The sequence below is a fragment of the Branchiostoma belcheri genome, unplaced genomic scaffold (assembly GCF_001625305.1).
Source record: "Branchiostoma belcheri isolate BF01 breed outbred unplaced genomic scaffold, Haploidv18h27 scaffold227, whole genome shotgun sequence".
NCBI lineage: Eukaryota > Metazoa > Chordata > Leptocardii > Amphioxiformes > Branchiostomatidae > Branchiostoma > Branchiostoma belcheri.
In genome coordinates this window covers 143606-158654 of record NW_017803791.1, presented here as the reverse complement: position 1 = coordinate 158654, position 15049 = coordinate 143606, and the positions used below count along the sequence as shown (strand labels likewise).

The window sequence follows — 15049 nt, the reverse complement described above, 5'->3', positions numbered from 1 at the left end:
AAGGTAACACAAGAAGGTACTGGCCAACGATATCCGACAGTTCCATTTACAGCGTTTATTAAAGCAGTTGGAACAAACAAGACGGAGTGGCAAGATCCACACTGGGATTTGATTTCGGATTTATGTGCTCCTTGTCTAGTAAGTGTTCAACATCTTTTACACATGATTGTAAAATTTGATACATCATCTATTACATAATGCAACTATGTAGCCGGGTGATACCATTAAAACAATGAAATTAACATTAATTGACTTCAAACATACTTTTTCCTAAATTTTAAAACATCAAAAAACCTAGAAACCCTTGTGGAAAAAATATAACCTTTCTTGTCTGCTTACAAATTTGACGGACGTTTTTAATCCTTAAAGGGCCTATCCACTCCATAACCGGGTATCATTTTCTGATATGTAATATTTTGGGGGATACAAAGTCACGCAACCTCTGGCTAAATCAAGTTAGTTGCCTATTCGACAATAATTATTTTCAAAATCCATGCATCACCATAAATACACGCTTCTAAGTTAACAGTAATGTATACGTATACGTTTATTTGCATGGTCACCCTAGGGCACGGTTTCTCGCAATAGCCTAGCTTAGCGCAACAGCGGAGTTTAAGTGACTAACACACGTTTAGGAAGGTTTGAAATAAAGAAATTCTGGCACTTTTTAATGTTCTTTCTGGTGGTTTAACGGATTCGATCGCTCTGCATTTAGGCTTCAACGTATGGTAAATAAAATACAACACAGTAGATTCCAACACAAAAATATATTCTCTGATGAATCATAAAACCCGCTCCCAAAAACCCGCTCCCGCAGTAGAGAGGTCCTTTAACGACCTCCCTCTTTGGCACTCGCTCCTAATCCTATCCCTCAATCGTCGTCGTCACTTCTCGTGAGCGCCCCATCTACACCTTTTTAAACACTAAACAGGTAACTCATTCTTGCGTGTCCGTCCCGTTTTGCGTTCCGTGTGGAGTTTCTTAAATATATATTGTTTTTCTTATTTGCAATTGCATCGTTGCATGTCAGCATGAATTAACAGATGGAGGTTTTCTTGGTTTGTTAAGAAATGAAAAGAGGTGGATAGGGGGAAAAGTGCGTAGCTTTCTCTGAAAATTACTTTGCTAAAACCAAAATAGCAATGACACCTTTTTTGTCTCTCAATTTTTTTTTCAGATTAACTACGACTTTATTGTCCACACGGACACGATAGCAGAAGACTACCCTTTGTTTTTTTTAAAGGCTGGAATCGTCGGTCGAGAAGATCTCCTGCCAAAAACAAGACAACAAAGGGCCGACACAATGTTCTGGAACCTCTATAAGCAGATACCAATAGAGGATCTGTGGCGGATTAAAGGAAAGTTCCAAGCTGATTATGACATGTTTGGATTTAGCTTTCATAATGACATCATCCGCCTGTTAGGAACAGATTCTTTTTAGACGTGTATATGAACATGTCCTTTTTATTTTTAATATACCGCGATTTTAAACTATTAGCTTACATCCAGATTGTGTGTTTATTGTGTAGGTCATGTTTTCTAAGCGATTTTTCATATACACATTATTATGTGATATACTTATTTTAGTGCAGAGTTTAAGCATTTAAAACACAAAAAAACATCGTGATAAGGGAAAGCAGGTGACAAACGACTTATAAATAAATGTAAATGAAGATTAATGACATCACCGCGTATGTAAGGCGAGACTAGCCACACGATTTCGTTCATTAACATACGGTTTTCTATGTTGAGAATTTGAACACAGGCACAGGCAGTCAAGTAGTAATATGTAAGCAAGATAGGTCTTACAAGGCGGATGGTGCATGCAGGGTGATGACGTTTTTTAATTTCTATATTAAAATATTCCAATGCACACCTATAATGATCCGAAAATATGAGTATATTTATGTATCTCTAGATATGTATTCATATATCTCCCTATATATATATAAATCTCTCTCTCTCTCTCTATATATATACATATATATATATATATATATATATATATATATATATATATATATATATATATAGAGAGAGAGAGAGAGAGAGAGAGAGGTATATATGTATGATACATATATTTCCGGTAGAAGTACACGTAATGCAAATAAATTTGATGCTCCACTCTGTCGGTCTGCACGTCACAAGAACTCACCAATTCCTTTTTAGTTGAACTGTAAAACGCCAAGTAATCAATATAGTACTTGCGCTCAGACTTCACTTGTCTGTCGTGTTTGCAGTATCTTGTATACTGAGTGACCCAGCAGCACAAACGTCTTCTCTTTTGTGTGTTACGATATATTTTAATTTGTAATGTTATGTAATGCATTATACTTGTAAACGAAAGCGCATTTCACATAAAATATGATTGTCTGTAATCTCATTAACGTTTCCCGAATATTGTAATGAGCAACACAATTCAGACTTAAGTCTGCGAGTTGTTTAATAAAGACTGAATTGAATTGAATACATGTATGCTTACTCCGGAGTAGGTGTTACAATGATAAATAACATATCTACTTCACGCATGTGTGCGCATCATGTGTGCATGTATACATCGACACAACGGCGCAAAATACAGTAGGTTTCGTCACACTTTATTGATCGTCTCATTAGTTATGCCAAACATCAGGTACAGATATCACCACAAAGAAAGTTGTACTGTCAATGGTATAACGACGCTACCACTGTTTTACTTTGGAACGACGTAACCATATTTTTACATCAATGTCTGTTCCGAGACCCAGTTCTTGCTGTATTCGATCTTGTAACTGTAACAAGGCAACGCAGCAAACTCTACTAGATAAAATCTTCTGCCAGCGCGTTTTGTCACTTTGATCACGCGTTGAGGGACATCGCCCGGTTCGTTAGGCAGTAGAAAGGACCAGTCTCGATAGAGCGTCCACTCTTCCTTAATTAATCAATCAATCAATCAACCAATCAATCAATCAAATGATTTATTCTTAACCGACTTCGCAGCACCAGGCTGAATATCGCTAATTGTAACATTCATTTAAAAACATTATACATTATAAAATACATTATATACATTATAAAATCGTTAATGGTACATTAAAAGGAGCGTCTTACTTTAAAAAAAACATGTGGTATACGGGTACAACAATGAAGTTCTGACGTTACATAATTATAAATGCAACATTTGTCAACAGTGCTGCTTGGGTTTCATTTAGTATTAAGTATTCTTATCATCGACGGCACTGCACTATTTCTGTATCTAGTGGTACGAGAGATTGGTAAAGTCAGTGCTTTTGGGTTCCGTAGATTACGTCCATGTGTCTCTGCGCGGGTTCGGGGTAACACAGGGGGGATGGACGGGTGTCACGTGTTGGGTTTGGCCAATCAGGCTGCTTGGTTTTTCCCAACTCTCCTTTAGGTGCGCTAAATGTATTGCTCTCAAATCTTATATTTTCTGAATAATGGATATTATTTTGAAAGACCAAAGTTTCACCAAACTGACACAGAGATGTGTCTCCGTCGCTGAAGGAGTTTCCTGTATTCAGGTATGTCTGAACTTGCCGATTTTTACGTTGTAAGATGTGCTACTCTGTGCGTGCTTATAGCGAAGTTTTGAAAACTAGCCATTTTGCGTAGTTTTCAGGGGTCTAGTTTTCATTTTTCCCAAGTGGTCCGCTGCAAAATTTTCGTATCAACGTTAAGTCCGTGTCTTTAACTTACCAAAACTTCGTTTGAACCACATCGAACCACTTACTGTTAAGCCACTAGAAACGGTCAAACTAGACGAGGTCAGCGGGGCCGGCCGATCGTATCCAAGATGGCGGCATGCTTTTGTGGCATGTTTTGCATGTACGATAGTTTCGGAAGTTTGCTTCATTTGTTCGATCCCACAAGTACAGGGGATGCTAGAAATCGACTGTGACGAAATGGAGACTATCTAAATACTTACCCGGTATTTTATTTTTGGAATCGTTATCGTAGACTGGAAAAAATTGATGTGTTTGTGATTGTTTACGCCGGCTAGGGAGGGGGGGGCACGAACTCGTACGAACACCACATGTTCACGCGTACACATTTCATTTGTGAATATTATTTTTGCGTTTGTGTAATGGACACATCTTCTGATAAAACTGTGTGAGAACGTTGTTTTCGCGGAATGTTGACCATTCTTATGTGAAACTTAAGAGATACACAACAAGCGTATAATTTACTGTTTGATAACAACAAAATATTCCCTGACTCTTGCCATGAGTAACTTTGTTGTTACTTTGTAGAATACAGCTTGATAAGATTATTCAAGCCCCATACGAATAATTTTTTGTTTATTCAAAAAGTTTGGTTGAGGTCACAAGTTGTTTACCAACATAAAGGGATTTACTAGTAGGTATAATGATAATCAGTGGTCACAACATTGATGTTTAGATCGAATCATAGTATTGTACAGTTAGGACATTTTTATACATTTATCACCTGCCTATGTTACTTGTCAAATTTTCTATGGTATCCCTGACTGTTTTTCTTCTTTCTTACTAGCTTGAAGAGTGTCATCAGCTGAGACTGAGAGAGTCAAGGTTTGCAGACCCAGGGATTGAAAACATGGTTTCAGATGCAGCAAAGAATTTTCAGAAAAATCCCACAATACTCAAAAGAAGGCCCCTAGCTACATTTGTACTTTGTAATTTCAGCTGAAAAATATGAAGAATGTAATTTCAATATACAGTTACAATACCTTGAATCCACATGACAACAAACACCTGTGTCCTAGATAAATTGTGTCCTCTTGTCAATTCTCTGGCAGTTTACTAATGGTACTGAGTGACTTGCCTTCTGCTTAGATCATGTTGTCTGTTTCACACATACATGTAAGCTCCAGTCACTGCATGTGTACAAATGCCATCTCAGAAAATCTCCAACTTTAAATTCTTACAAAACTTACACAGAATACAATTTTTATTGCAAGAGAATTTAGAGTTTTGGAGGCATTTGCTTATGATATGATATACAGATATAGTTCCTGCAAAGTTATGCTTCAGTCACTACTTGTAAAAAAAGCAATTCAACTATTGAGGTCAATACTCCAACAATAACTCTACACTGGATTCCACATAGTGAACGAGTCTGTTTTTTTTTAATGCAAAGTGGTAAGTTGCAGTGTAAGGATTTGTGGAGGAATCTGTGTCACCTGACAGGGTGAATGTGAACAGGTATACAAAATGTACATATAGTCTGCATGCATGCAATGAATCTAGTCTCTGTACAGTGAACGTTCTCTACACAGCTATCCCTACAGACCTGGCAAAACAGACAGGTAAATATCATCATACGGTAAAAGTCTGATTAATGATTTATTTATTTGATATCAAATACTTAGTATTGGTTGGAATAAACATTATACTCTGCAACGAAAAGATAATGTAGACTTCTCCATACATAGCATTTATCAAATACTATGCCAACCATTGACATCATTTACAAAGGTAAGACAATAATAATAGAATTACAGCGGCATTAGCCATAAATATAGAGTGTTGTACAACAATACATCTGATCAAATACAGAGTAGATTAAGATACATTTGTAGTAAAGAGTTGCAAAGGATCAAGGAGGATAAATTGCGGTGGAGGAATCTCACAGGATTGGTTCAAGCTGAGCTCATGATTAAGTAAGTGATGATCCTTTACTATGAGTATCAGTGCATCTATCAACTGAAATCAAATATTGTTTCAACAGTTCCGTGCACACATCACATCTATATCCAAATTTGTACACATTATAGTGATATACATAATGCATCGTGATGTATAATCAAGAATAAGTGCACACGGTTAAGTTTACTAACTTATGGACAATATATTTCCATTCATTTTAAAATGACTTATGCAAAGCATATTAACATTATATAATGTATGCGGTATCATAAGCTGTCGATAAACCTGTATTTATAAGTAATGCAGTGTCCAGCTCTGTTGGTTGCTCAAGAAATAATTCCTTTGCTTGGAACATACAAATACAGCCTTGTGTTGCCAGCATAAGGCACAGACAGCTATCACAACAGCCCTTACAATGTCTCTCTGGAGAAGGTTCTGAAGATGTAAGGTAAGGAAGGACTGACAAAAGCCTTGCAAGACCCAGTCTGTGGAGCATATGAGAAATGAAAAACTCTAATTAGGAATTACAACAGTTGGAATACATTCAGATAAAAACGTGTGGATATTACATATTATTGTATAGTAATGATATTTACAAATTATTATAGCACACAAAAAATAATACTACACACAAAAACACAAAGTTAAGAATTCTAGACAATGGTGAATGTAAGTTTATTTCCAAGTTCGAAGCCTCGTCTTGATATAAAATCCCCAAATCTATCGCCCGAACATATACATTATTTTTCTTACGGTAAGTATCTCCCCCTCCTTGCGCAGCAAAAGTCAACAAAAAATTTTGCAAGTCTGAACATAGCAACGAAGAAAACTACATTCCTGTACACGTTTCCTTACTCCTGCGGATCCCAATAGTAAGTGGGGACACGTGTAGCAGAGGTAAGATTACTCGTAGGACACAGTTTTAGTACCGGTAGCTTCGAATTCCGATCGGTTCCGATCGTTGTAAACAGTCGTTCTTTTACGCTATTTTCCCCATTATTTATACCGATAAAATTGCTACGCTATAACAACCACACCGTGAACAAAGTCTACACGAACCTGATGTCTTCTGGGGACAAGTACATGGCCCGTAATCGCGTTCCTGGTGACGAAAACAGTACTGGAAGGCCGCGAAGATAGTACCGCAGCCATATTGAATGCGTATTTCGAGCTCCCCGCACGACCGCTCCGGGCGGCCGCCGACAGCTCAAATGAGCCCGCTGCGGTTCAGACCGGAAAAATTACCCGTCATGCTTCGAGAGGTGTCCAGTCCCCCCTGGGGTAACAGGTCTGCTGTTCGTTCTGATGCTTGTAGGCTGGTGGCAAATTTTCTGCAGAAGCTGGTTCGAGAGTTTTAAGACCGCACAGTTGCAAGGCTGACGCGTGGTCGGTGTAGTGTCGCCCGAGGATCTTCCGGCAGGCGCGTCTCTGAACCTTTTCGAGAGTTGCAGACTGTTCGCGCGTTAGGTTGTGATGGTACACTTGGGCGCCGTACTCCAATATTGGTCTAACATAACCGCAGTGCACTGTAATAAAGTCAACCACCGGAAGTCCGAATGTTTTCAGTCTTCGGAGCATAAACGCGCTTATTTGCCTTTTGTGTTGATTCGCTGACTTGTCTGTCCCACTTCAAATTGGCTTGCAGCCACATTCCCAACACTTTAGCCACGTCCACCGTCGGAAGGGGTTTGCCCTCAAGGGTCATGGGTGGAGGGGTAGGAGGGTTCCTCATGAAACACACAGTTAGTACCATGCATTTGTTTGATTCAATTTCAGTTGTGCATTGTTAGACCACTGTTCGAGGGAGTCCACTTGCTCTTGACGAGTTGACTGCTCTCTCACATGTTTGTTTTCACCAAGTGATGAATCGTCCACGTACTTCCACCGATCGTCATGAGATTCACTCGCGTAATTGATCATGCATAAGAAAATAACGGGGCCTAGCTTAGTGCCTTGGGGCACGCTTGTAGATAGTGTTTTCCAGTCTGGCACGGCTGATCCGTAGCGTACTCTCTGTCGTCTTCCGGTTAGGAAACTTACAATCCATGGTAGTATTGAGACTCTAGTACCCATGCCCAACGGTCTGCATATGGCGAGTTGATGGTTGACGGTGTCGAATGCTTTTGTGAAGTCCGTTAAGACTACCCTTCCAACATTTCCGGATGCTTCTGCTCCTTGATACAGAAAATTTTTCAGGATTACGATCAGTGGGTAGTTGAACTTCTCTTGATAGCTCCGAATTGACGCCGATCGATCTGAGACCAGATGTCCGCTGTGACCCACTTTGCCACTAGGCCTTCTCATATCTTGGCAAAGATTGCCATAAGGGAGATTTGGCGCAGTTTGTGGACAACAGCTAGAAGTTGTTTCGGAATAGGAGCAACTATTGCCTCTTTCCATTGGGTTGGAACTACCCCTTCTCTCAGTGATACATTAAAGATGTCTGTTAGAGGACCAGCAAGTTCACAAGCAAACATCTTTGCAATCCTAGGCGCGATTCCGTCAGCACCACCGGCCTTCCGGACGCTGATACAGCTGAGTTCTTTGTACATTTCCCAGGGCTGGATTTGTGGCGGTTGGGATGGCGCAGGTAAGTAGGCAGGTAGGTCTCTGGTACATATAGGTGGAGACTGCTGGTAGACACTGGACAGATGTTTGTTTATCCCATCTGCAACTGCTTTCTGGTTAGCTGGGTCGACGTCAGGTACATGTATGGGACTGGGCGGTTTTGCAATGTTGCAGACAGCCTTCAGTTCTTTGTATCACTTGGACGGGTTTTCCTGCTTCAGTCGTTGTACTTTATTGCCATATTGTGCCTTCTTCGCAAGCTTTATAGAATGAATGACTTTGTTGCGCAGTCTTTTCCAAGCCTCATCATTCTGCTAGTGGAAGGCCTCCTGACGATTCCGTATGAGACGTTTGACGGCTGGTGTAATCCATGCTTTGTCGGTTGAATGTATCTTGACTGTCTTGGTGGGGAAGAAGTGATCTATGCCTGAAGTTAGTGTTTCATAGAACGCATCTGTCTTCTCCTGAGTACTCTGGGCGGTGTACACCTCTTGCCAACTGTGTTTGGTAATTCATGTTCAAAACGGTCTAATATCGGATTCCTTGAGGGGTCTTACCACACGAGAGTGGGACTTATTGTGTGGTCTTGTTACAACTAGTGTCCAGAAAACAGAGTTATGGTCACTCCGTCCAACAGGCGCTCCCACAACAGGTGGGCCATACTGCGAGTGGATGTTCGTGATTATTACATCAAAGACTACATCACCTCTGGTTGGTCGGTTCACGACTTGCTTCAGACGATTGCCCCGACAAAGAGCGGTCGTATCCGTCCGGTTCAAGTAACCGAGCACAACGATCCCGATTTTGTTCGCAAGGTGTCGGCAGTGTAGGTTAGGTGGTCGACAAGGACGTCTTGGTGTGGTGAGTCAGGAGGAATGTAAACACCACAGACCGCGATTGCAGATACCGAGCGGAAAAGTCTGTGAGGACGTACCCATACCCACAAGCACTCAAGTTCCTCCGGTACTCTGATTTCTTTCAGTTCTCGTGAGGGCATGTTTTCTCGCACGTACACAGCTATTCCACCTCCGCGTTGGCCCGATCGGCACTTCAGGAACGCAGTAAATCCATCCATCTGAATGCTCCACTGTCTGATACAACTGCCTCGAACTCATCTATTTTATTAACAAGTGAACGGGCGTTACAAAGGAAGAAAGATGGGGCGCATCGAGCCAGTTCTTTCTCATGTTGTTGCACTTCATTTACGGGTCAATTCTTCCATTGTCTAGCTAGGACGTTGATCAGGACCCTGGATTTACATATGTGACTGCCTTGATCTCCGAGGAATGTTCGAGATGCGATGCCATTGTCGGATTTGCATATGACTGGTCACCGCTGTCGTAGCTTTCACTGTCACTCTTCACTGTCATGAGATGAACCCGGATAGGAAGACGTGTCTGAGCTTGCATCGCTCTCAGAACCACTTTGTTCGCTGTCGATTTCTGTTGTTGACTCCTCAGAGTCCATCACAGATTCATCGTCGTCTGAGACGCTTCCTTCATCTTGTGACATAATTGAGTGCTCATCTTCGTCATTATCTTCCGTATTATGTTCTTAATGACATGTCGGAGTCGTCGTCAAAAACATCGTGACCTCTGCAACATCCCGTCTCGGGGTCTACAAAAACTTCCTCCGGAGCAACGCTTGACTCGTCTCGGTGTTTTGTTTCTTGATGACGATCGAGGTTGAACTTCCGAGCAAACTCTTGATCACAGATCTCGCATACAAAAGACATGCTTCCTTCCTCGTTGGTGGACAACTGAGAAATGAGGCGATGTGCAAGTGCACACAGAGATATACCACGTATACAAATGATGACCCAAGATACCAATATGTATGATTCATAAAATGTGTGTTATGTATGAAAAGTAGCTCGGTCCATATCTGGTCAAACATACCACCATATCATTTGCCATGTGTTTTGTGTGCATGTGTTTTGTCAGGCATACAAATGCCTTTCAAATGATTCGAGTTGTGTTTATCTAACGAAAGTGTGCGTCTTTTTTATTGTGACTTACTGCGTACCTAAACCTAAACTGTTCATGCACGAAACCGATTCAACGCTACTGGGAAGGAAACGAAAAACATTGAGTGACATCATGTTGAGTTTATTTACACCGAAACACAAAAAGCTGGCAAATAGACAGCTTGCAACATGTTTCAAACCAACATGCATTTACAGTTCGGTGTTCGTAGATCATCAAGAAAACAACTGCCTGGTTGTCGCTTTATTTTCGACATATCATTTACTTGCATGTGTAGACATGACAGCAATGTACAGACATATAGATATGTATTGAATAAATACATTATATATCTAAGGGTGAGGTGGTGACACCGTCATCCTGAACTTGACGTTTTGGATAAAAGTACGAAAACCATCCCGTGTCTGCGTGTTAAAGTCAACATTTGATTGTTCCTGACACGGAAACCCCGGTTCACGCCCTGGCCACTTTTCTGAGTCTTCAAGACTTGGAGGTTCTTCTGGAGACTGATGTCGTTATCTCTTTTGCTTACCCATATGCAACTGAATTTATCTTTTGTTATGTCGTCCCCACAAAAGCAGTGATAGGTTTTTGAGCACAGCCCGACAATCGCATCCCCGGACCATTCTTCCTTGAACAGACCGGGGGTGCGCTTGTCGTAAGCCGCGTGTTCGGGGTCGTCAGTGCGAGGGAACCAGAAGTGTTTCTCGTTTTCGTACCTCTCCCGCATGTGGGGTTTGATGACATCCTCCAGCCTGTCCGCAGAGATGGCGATGTAAGCCGAGTCTGTATCCATCACGCAATATTGGAAATCAGAAAAGTATCTCAGACACGTCTACAAACTCGAGCATAAAGTCGAAATAAAATTGCAACATACGCAGTTTCGCATACTGGTAGACGAAGAAGCCGAATTGATCTGTAAAGAAAAGGGAAAGGTAACAAATCCGAAATAAGAACACAATAAGACATACACCTACCATATAAGAAAATTCTTCATGGTCTTCATGCCACGTTCTTCCCAGACATCCTGACAGTAGACGTAGTCGTCTGGGGATATGTATGCCCCGCGTAACCTGCTGTAGAAGGCGTCGGCAGGTGGAAGGCTTGTCTGCTCCAACTTACTCAGGTCATCCATCCATTCATACCTGCATTTAAATGGAAAGCAACTCGAGTAAACAACACGTAGTCTTGTTTAGGTGGTACACAGGCATAGAAAGAAACAGCACCCAAACTTAAACAACATGAAGAAAATATAGCATTTCTAATACCAATAATGAACTTACTGAAAGAAGCCTTTCGTTTCCTTGCACTCGTACGCGTTGAGAAGGTGGGAGTATGAGAACCCCGGCGCCACATAGTTGACCGGATCCAAGAACTTGAGATAGTCCGTCTCGAAGGACATAAAGCTGTTGTCGTTCTTGATGGGCCGTAGGTTCTCCTGTTGTGTGTGCAGGTGGGGGAGAAATACCTTCTTCATGGCGTTCACATCGTACTTCCCAGAGTTGAAACCGACGACGGTTAACTGACGTAGGTGGTGGTGCAGTGACCGATCAACTTCCCGATCCAAGTTCTCCCTTCTTGCTGTTTTTCTTCGCCCTCCCCGTATTCGTCTTCTGTCGCCGTGGAATCATTGTCGTCTTCTCGTGACGTTACGGATGATTCATCTTCTTCTAGCATCACGATGTCACCTTCTTCGTCCTCTCCTTCCAACATCGCGACGTTTTGCTCTTCCGGTGGAGACGTCGTGAAGTCTTCGTCATCATCATCGTCATCATCATCACCCGGGTACAACTCCTTTATCTGTTCAAAGACGTCGGCAAAATGTTCTTTCAACCCCTCGTATTAAAGCACCCGGTCCTGTCATGATTATCAAGAAAGTTACTGAAGGAAATGCTACTGAAGGAAACTTTTAATTGTCACCATGACAGCCGATGCTCACCCGACTTCTGAGCCCGACCGGGGCCGGCCGGGGCTACATCCCCGACGGGCACCGGCGCAATTGGGGCCGAAGCTTTAGTTGGGAACACAGCACTGACTGCACATTTTCAGAGTAAAACCTTCTACAAACATGACAAACCTATTCCCGCAATTGAAAAAATATCCTCATTATCATCCTACTGCCGAATTTTCCCAATGCAACATCGATACCTATAGGACGAGGCTTGTGCTGACTTGAGCGTTTGCTCTCGATACAACACGGCGACAACTGCCGACAAGTGATCAATAAAGTGTGACGAAACTGTTACTGTCTTTTACGTCGCTGTGTCGATATATGCACGCATGATATGCACACATACATGAAAAGGAAATGCTATTTTGCCATGCATGGCATTAACAGTTTTGTACTACGCGGATTCCCTGTTTACACTATACACAACGGTCAACTAAAAATCAGGCAGACAAAGGCCCACTCTAGACCAAGCATTTCGTGACAGCGGCGATATTTCCCGCTGTCGGGACGCCGCTGTCGCGACGTCTTTATACACACAAATGTCTTCTCATCGAACATCCGAATGTTCGAATGTTCTAACGCGCGAAATACAAAATGGCGGGGGAGCCGCCAATGTTTTTCCTCGCCGTGTGTCAGATGCTTTTCTTTATGTTAGTCACTCGCGTCTTGTCCAATATGAGGCGACGAGCAAGGAGTGCGCGCAGGAGACCGTTGAGTTACCAGGAGATGTTGCTGACACGTCGCGCAGCAAGAATACACCCTGCTTACCTCCCCGCACCGTCAAAGGATAGAACAAATTTTTACAACAGGAAGGGGTGTACTCCGCGGTCGTAGATCACATGTACAGGTATGTTTCCCACAGCTTGTTAGAGTTTATCCAATCTAAACGGCTTGCAAAAATATTCATTTGGGCGATGAAGACAGTGTCATTTTTTTATTATTCATGAACTCCATATGAATAGACCGTGACAAGGGTGAACAATATTGCAAAACATTTGTTTTCTTTCAAAAGGTTCACAGACATCTCCTTCGGCATGGCCGGAAGCGTGCATGACGCCCGCGTACTTAGGAAATAAACTCTCTTCCAACGGGCTGAGAGCGGGACCCTACTTCCTCAGGTAAGGGTAACTTTCTACCATCGGTGGAGATTTAAATATTCAACCCATGCCATGCATTATTAAACATAGAAAAAATTATACTAAATTCATGTTACAGAAAAATGTACTACATGTATTGCTGTTTTTAATAACTTTTTGACCGCAACAAGGTTTGTAATTTTTTTGTGTTGCGTCATGTCACTTGTAGGGGTTCGCAGAAGACATCGACAGCGTAACCGTGCCAGTAGTACTCCAGGGAGACGCGGCTTACCCACTACTGCCGTGACTTATGAAGCCGTTCCCCGACAATGGCCACCTCAGTGGAGAAAAGTTTTACTTTAACCACAGGCAGAGCAGGGCAAGGATGACTGTTGAATGCGCATTTGGTTGCCTAAAAGGAAGGTGGAGGGTCCTTACCAAGCGCATGGATGTTAGCTTTGACCGCGTGCCTACCATCGTGGGGGCCTGTTGCGTGCTGCACAATGTCTGCAAAGTGCATAGAGTACCTAACCAAGCTAAAGCGTTCGTATGGTTCTTTGGAATCCTCGCCAGGTTGTAGACCGAGTTCACAGTGTGTGTTGAGTGTATGATTCTCGGGAATCTTTCAACGGACCGAGCTCACGGTGTTTGTCAGAGTATATGATTCTCGGGAATCTTTCAACGGATTATGTTCATCAGTCCTTGTGTATTGTGATTGCAACGGACTGAGTGAGTACATAGTGTATGTTATAACATACACAAAACAATCAAGTTGTAAAATAGTTTTTAATGGTTTACAGAACAACATACTTTTCAACAAAAACTCGGTGGCCTAGCGCCTGTGATAGTAGAAGTTGTTTGCCTGTTTGATGACAAATATATTTAAGTACATGTGTAACTTTTTTATTTCATATAGTTTTTCATTTCTTCCCTGCCTTCAAGACAAATATAGTTCTGTAAACTTTTATGACAAAATAGTATGTTTATGTTTGAAACATAAAACATGTTTTGATAGAATGAGATATGTGTACTAGTAGTTGTAGTTGCAATACAAACATACAACTTTTACTGCATTGGTGTACACACAAATACATAAACTGCACTTTCCTGTTATTTTAAACACCAAAATATTGTTTTCAACTTTGTACACTTTCATGTATCAACAAAAGAAGATTCCACATGCAACAGAGGTATTTAACAGTTTCAGTTAAACATTCCCAACGGAGAATCCTAAGCAGCAACCTCATTATATAACAACATGAGCTGAAAACTCTTAACTCCATTTCGTCTTATCACTGGGAGAAAACATGCATGGGGAATACACCTCAGTTTTCCTAAAGCTGTGTGCAATGTATATATGTCTGTTTGTTTGACTACCTGAGGGGCCACCACTGTGTGACATGGACAAGCCCCAAGACTGACCTCCAGCAGTGGAGGGGTACGGGCCGGGATGGTAAGACATGGGGGAGGCAGCTGGCTGTCCACCATAAGTGTTTGTGTACTGACTACATGAGGGGCCAGTGCTGTGTGGCATGGATGAGCTCCAAGCCTGACCACCAGAATTAAGGGGGGGGGTACTTTCTGCTTCCCTGTTGACCCATAACCTTACCCATCATGGCCATGAATTGGCCCATCATGTTACCCACCATACGTGTCTCATGGTATTGTTGCATTTTGACCACCATGAGGTCATGTTCCTTCCACTCTGCTTGTATTTACCTGATCTAATGATATGGTCCGCCATCTTGGATTTTGGCCAATGACGTCATCAAATTAGCATAAATTATGCATTTTTAATGATAAAATTTACTTATAACTAGAAAGGCCAATATTTGCTTTGGAGCA

General features: G+C 41.8%; 1 protein-coding gene, 1 long non-coding RNA gene and 1 pseudogene across 2 annotated transcripts in view; 1 reads left to right on the top strand and 2 right to left on the bottom strand.

The window, feature by feature from the left end:
- Positions 1-1863, top strand: part of LOC109470499 (carbohydrate sulfotransferase 10-like) — a 28030-nt gene extending 26167 nt beyond the window's left edge. The window contains exons 6-7 of the mRNA XM_019769461.1: positions 4-138; positions 1178-1863. Of these exons, the coding sequence (XP_019625020.1) occupies positions 4-138; positions 1178-1441 (399 nt within the window). The 3' untranslated portion in view covers positions 1442-1863. The remainder of the gene's footprint in view (positions 1-3; positions 139-1177) is intronic.
- Positions 1864-2692: 829 nt separating this feature from the next.
- LOC109470484 lies at positions 2693-9927 on the bottom strand (annotated as a pseudogene).
- On the bottom strand, positions 5309-6951 carry LOC109470501. The gene is made up of 2 exons (XR_002140265.1): positions 6684-6951; positions 5309-6109 (listed from the first exon to the last, which is right to left on the bottom strand). It is a non-coding gene; the product is annotated as an uncharacterized LOC109470501 (long non-coding RNA).
- Positions 9928-15049: the final 5122 nt, after the last annotated feature.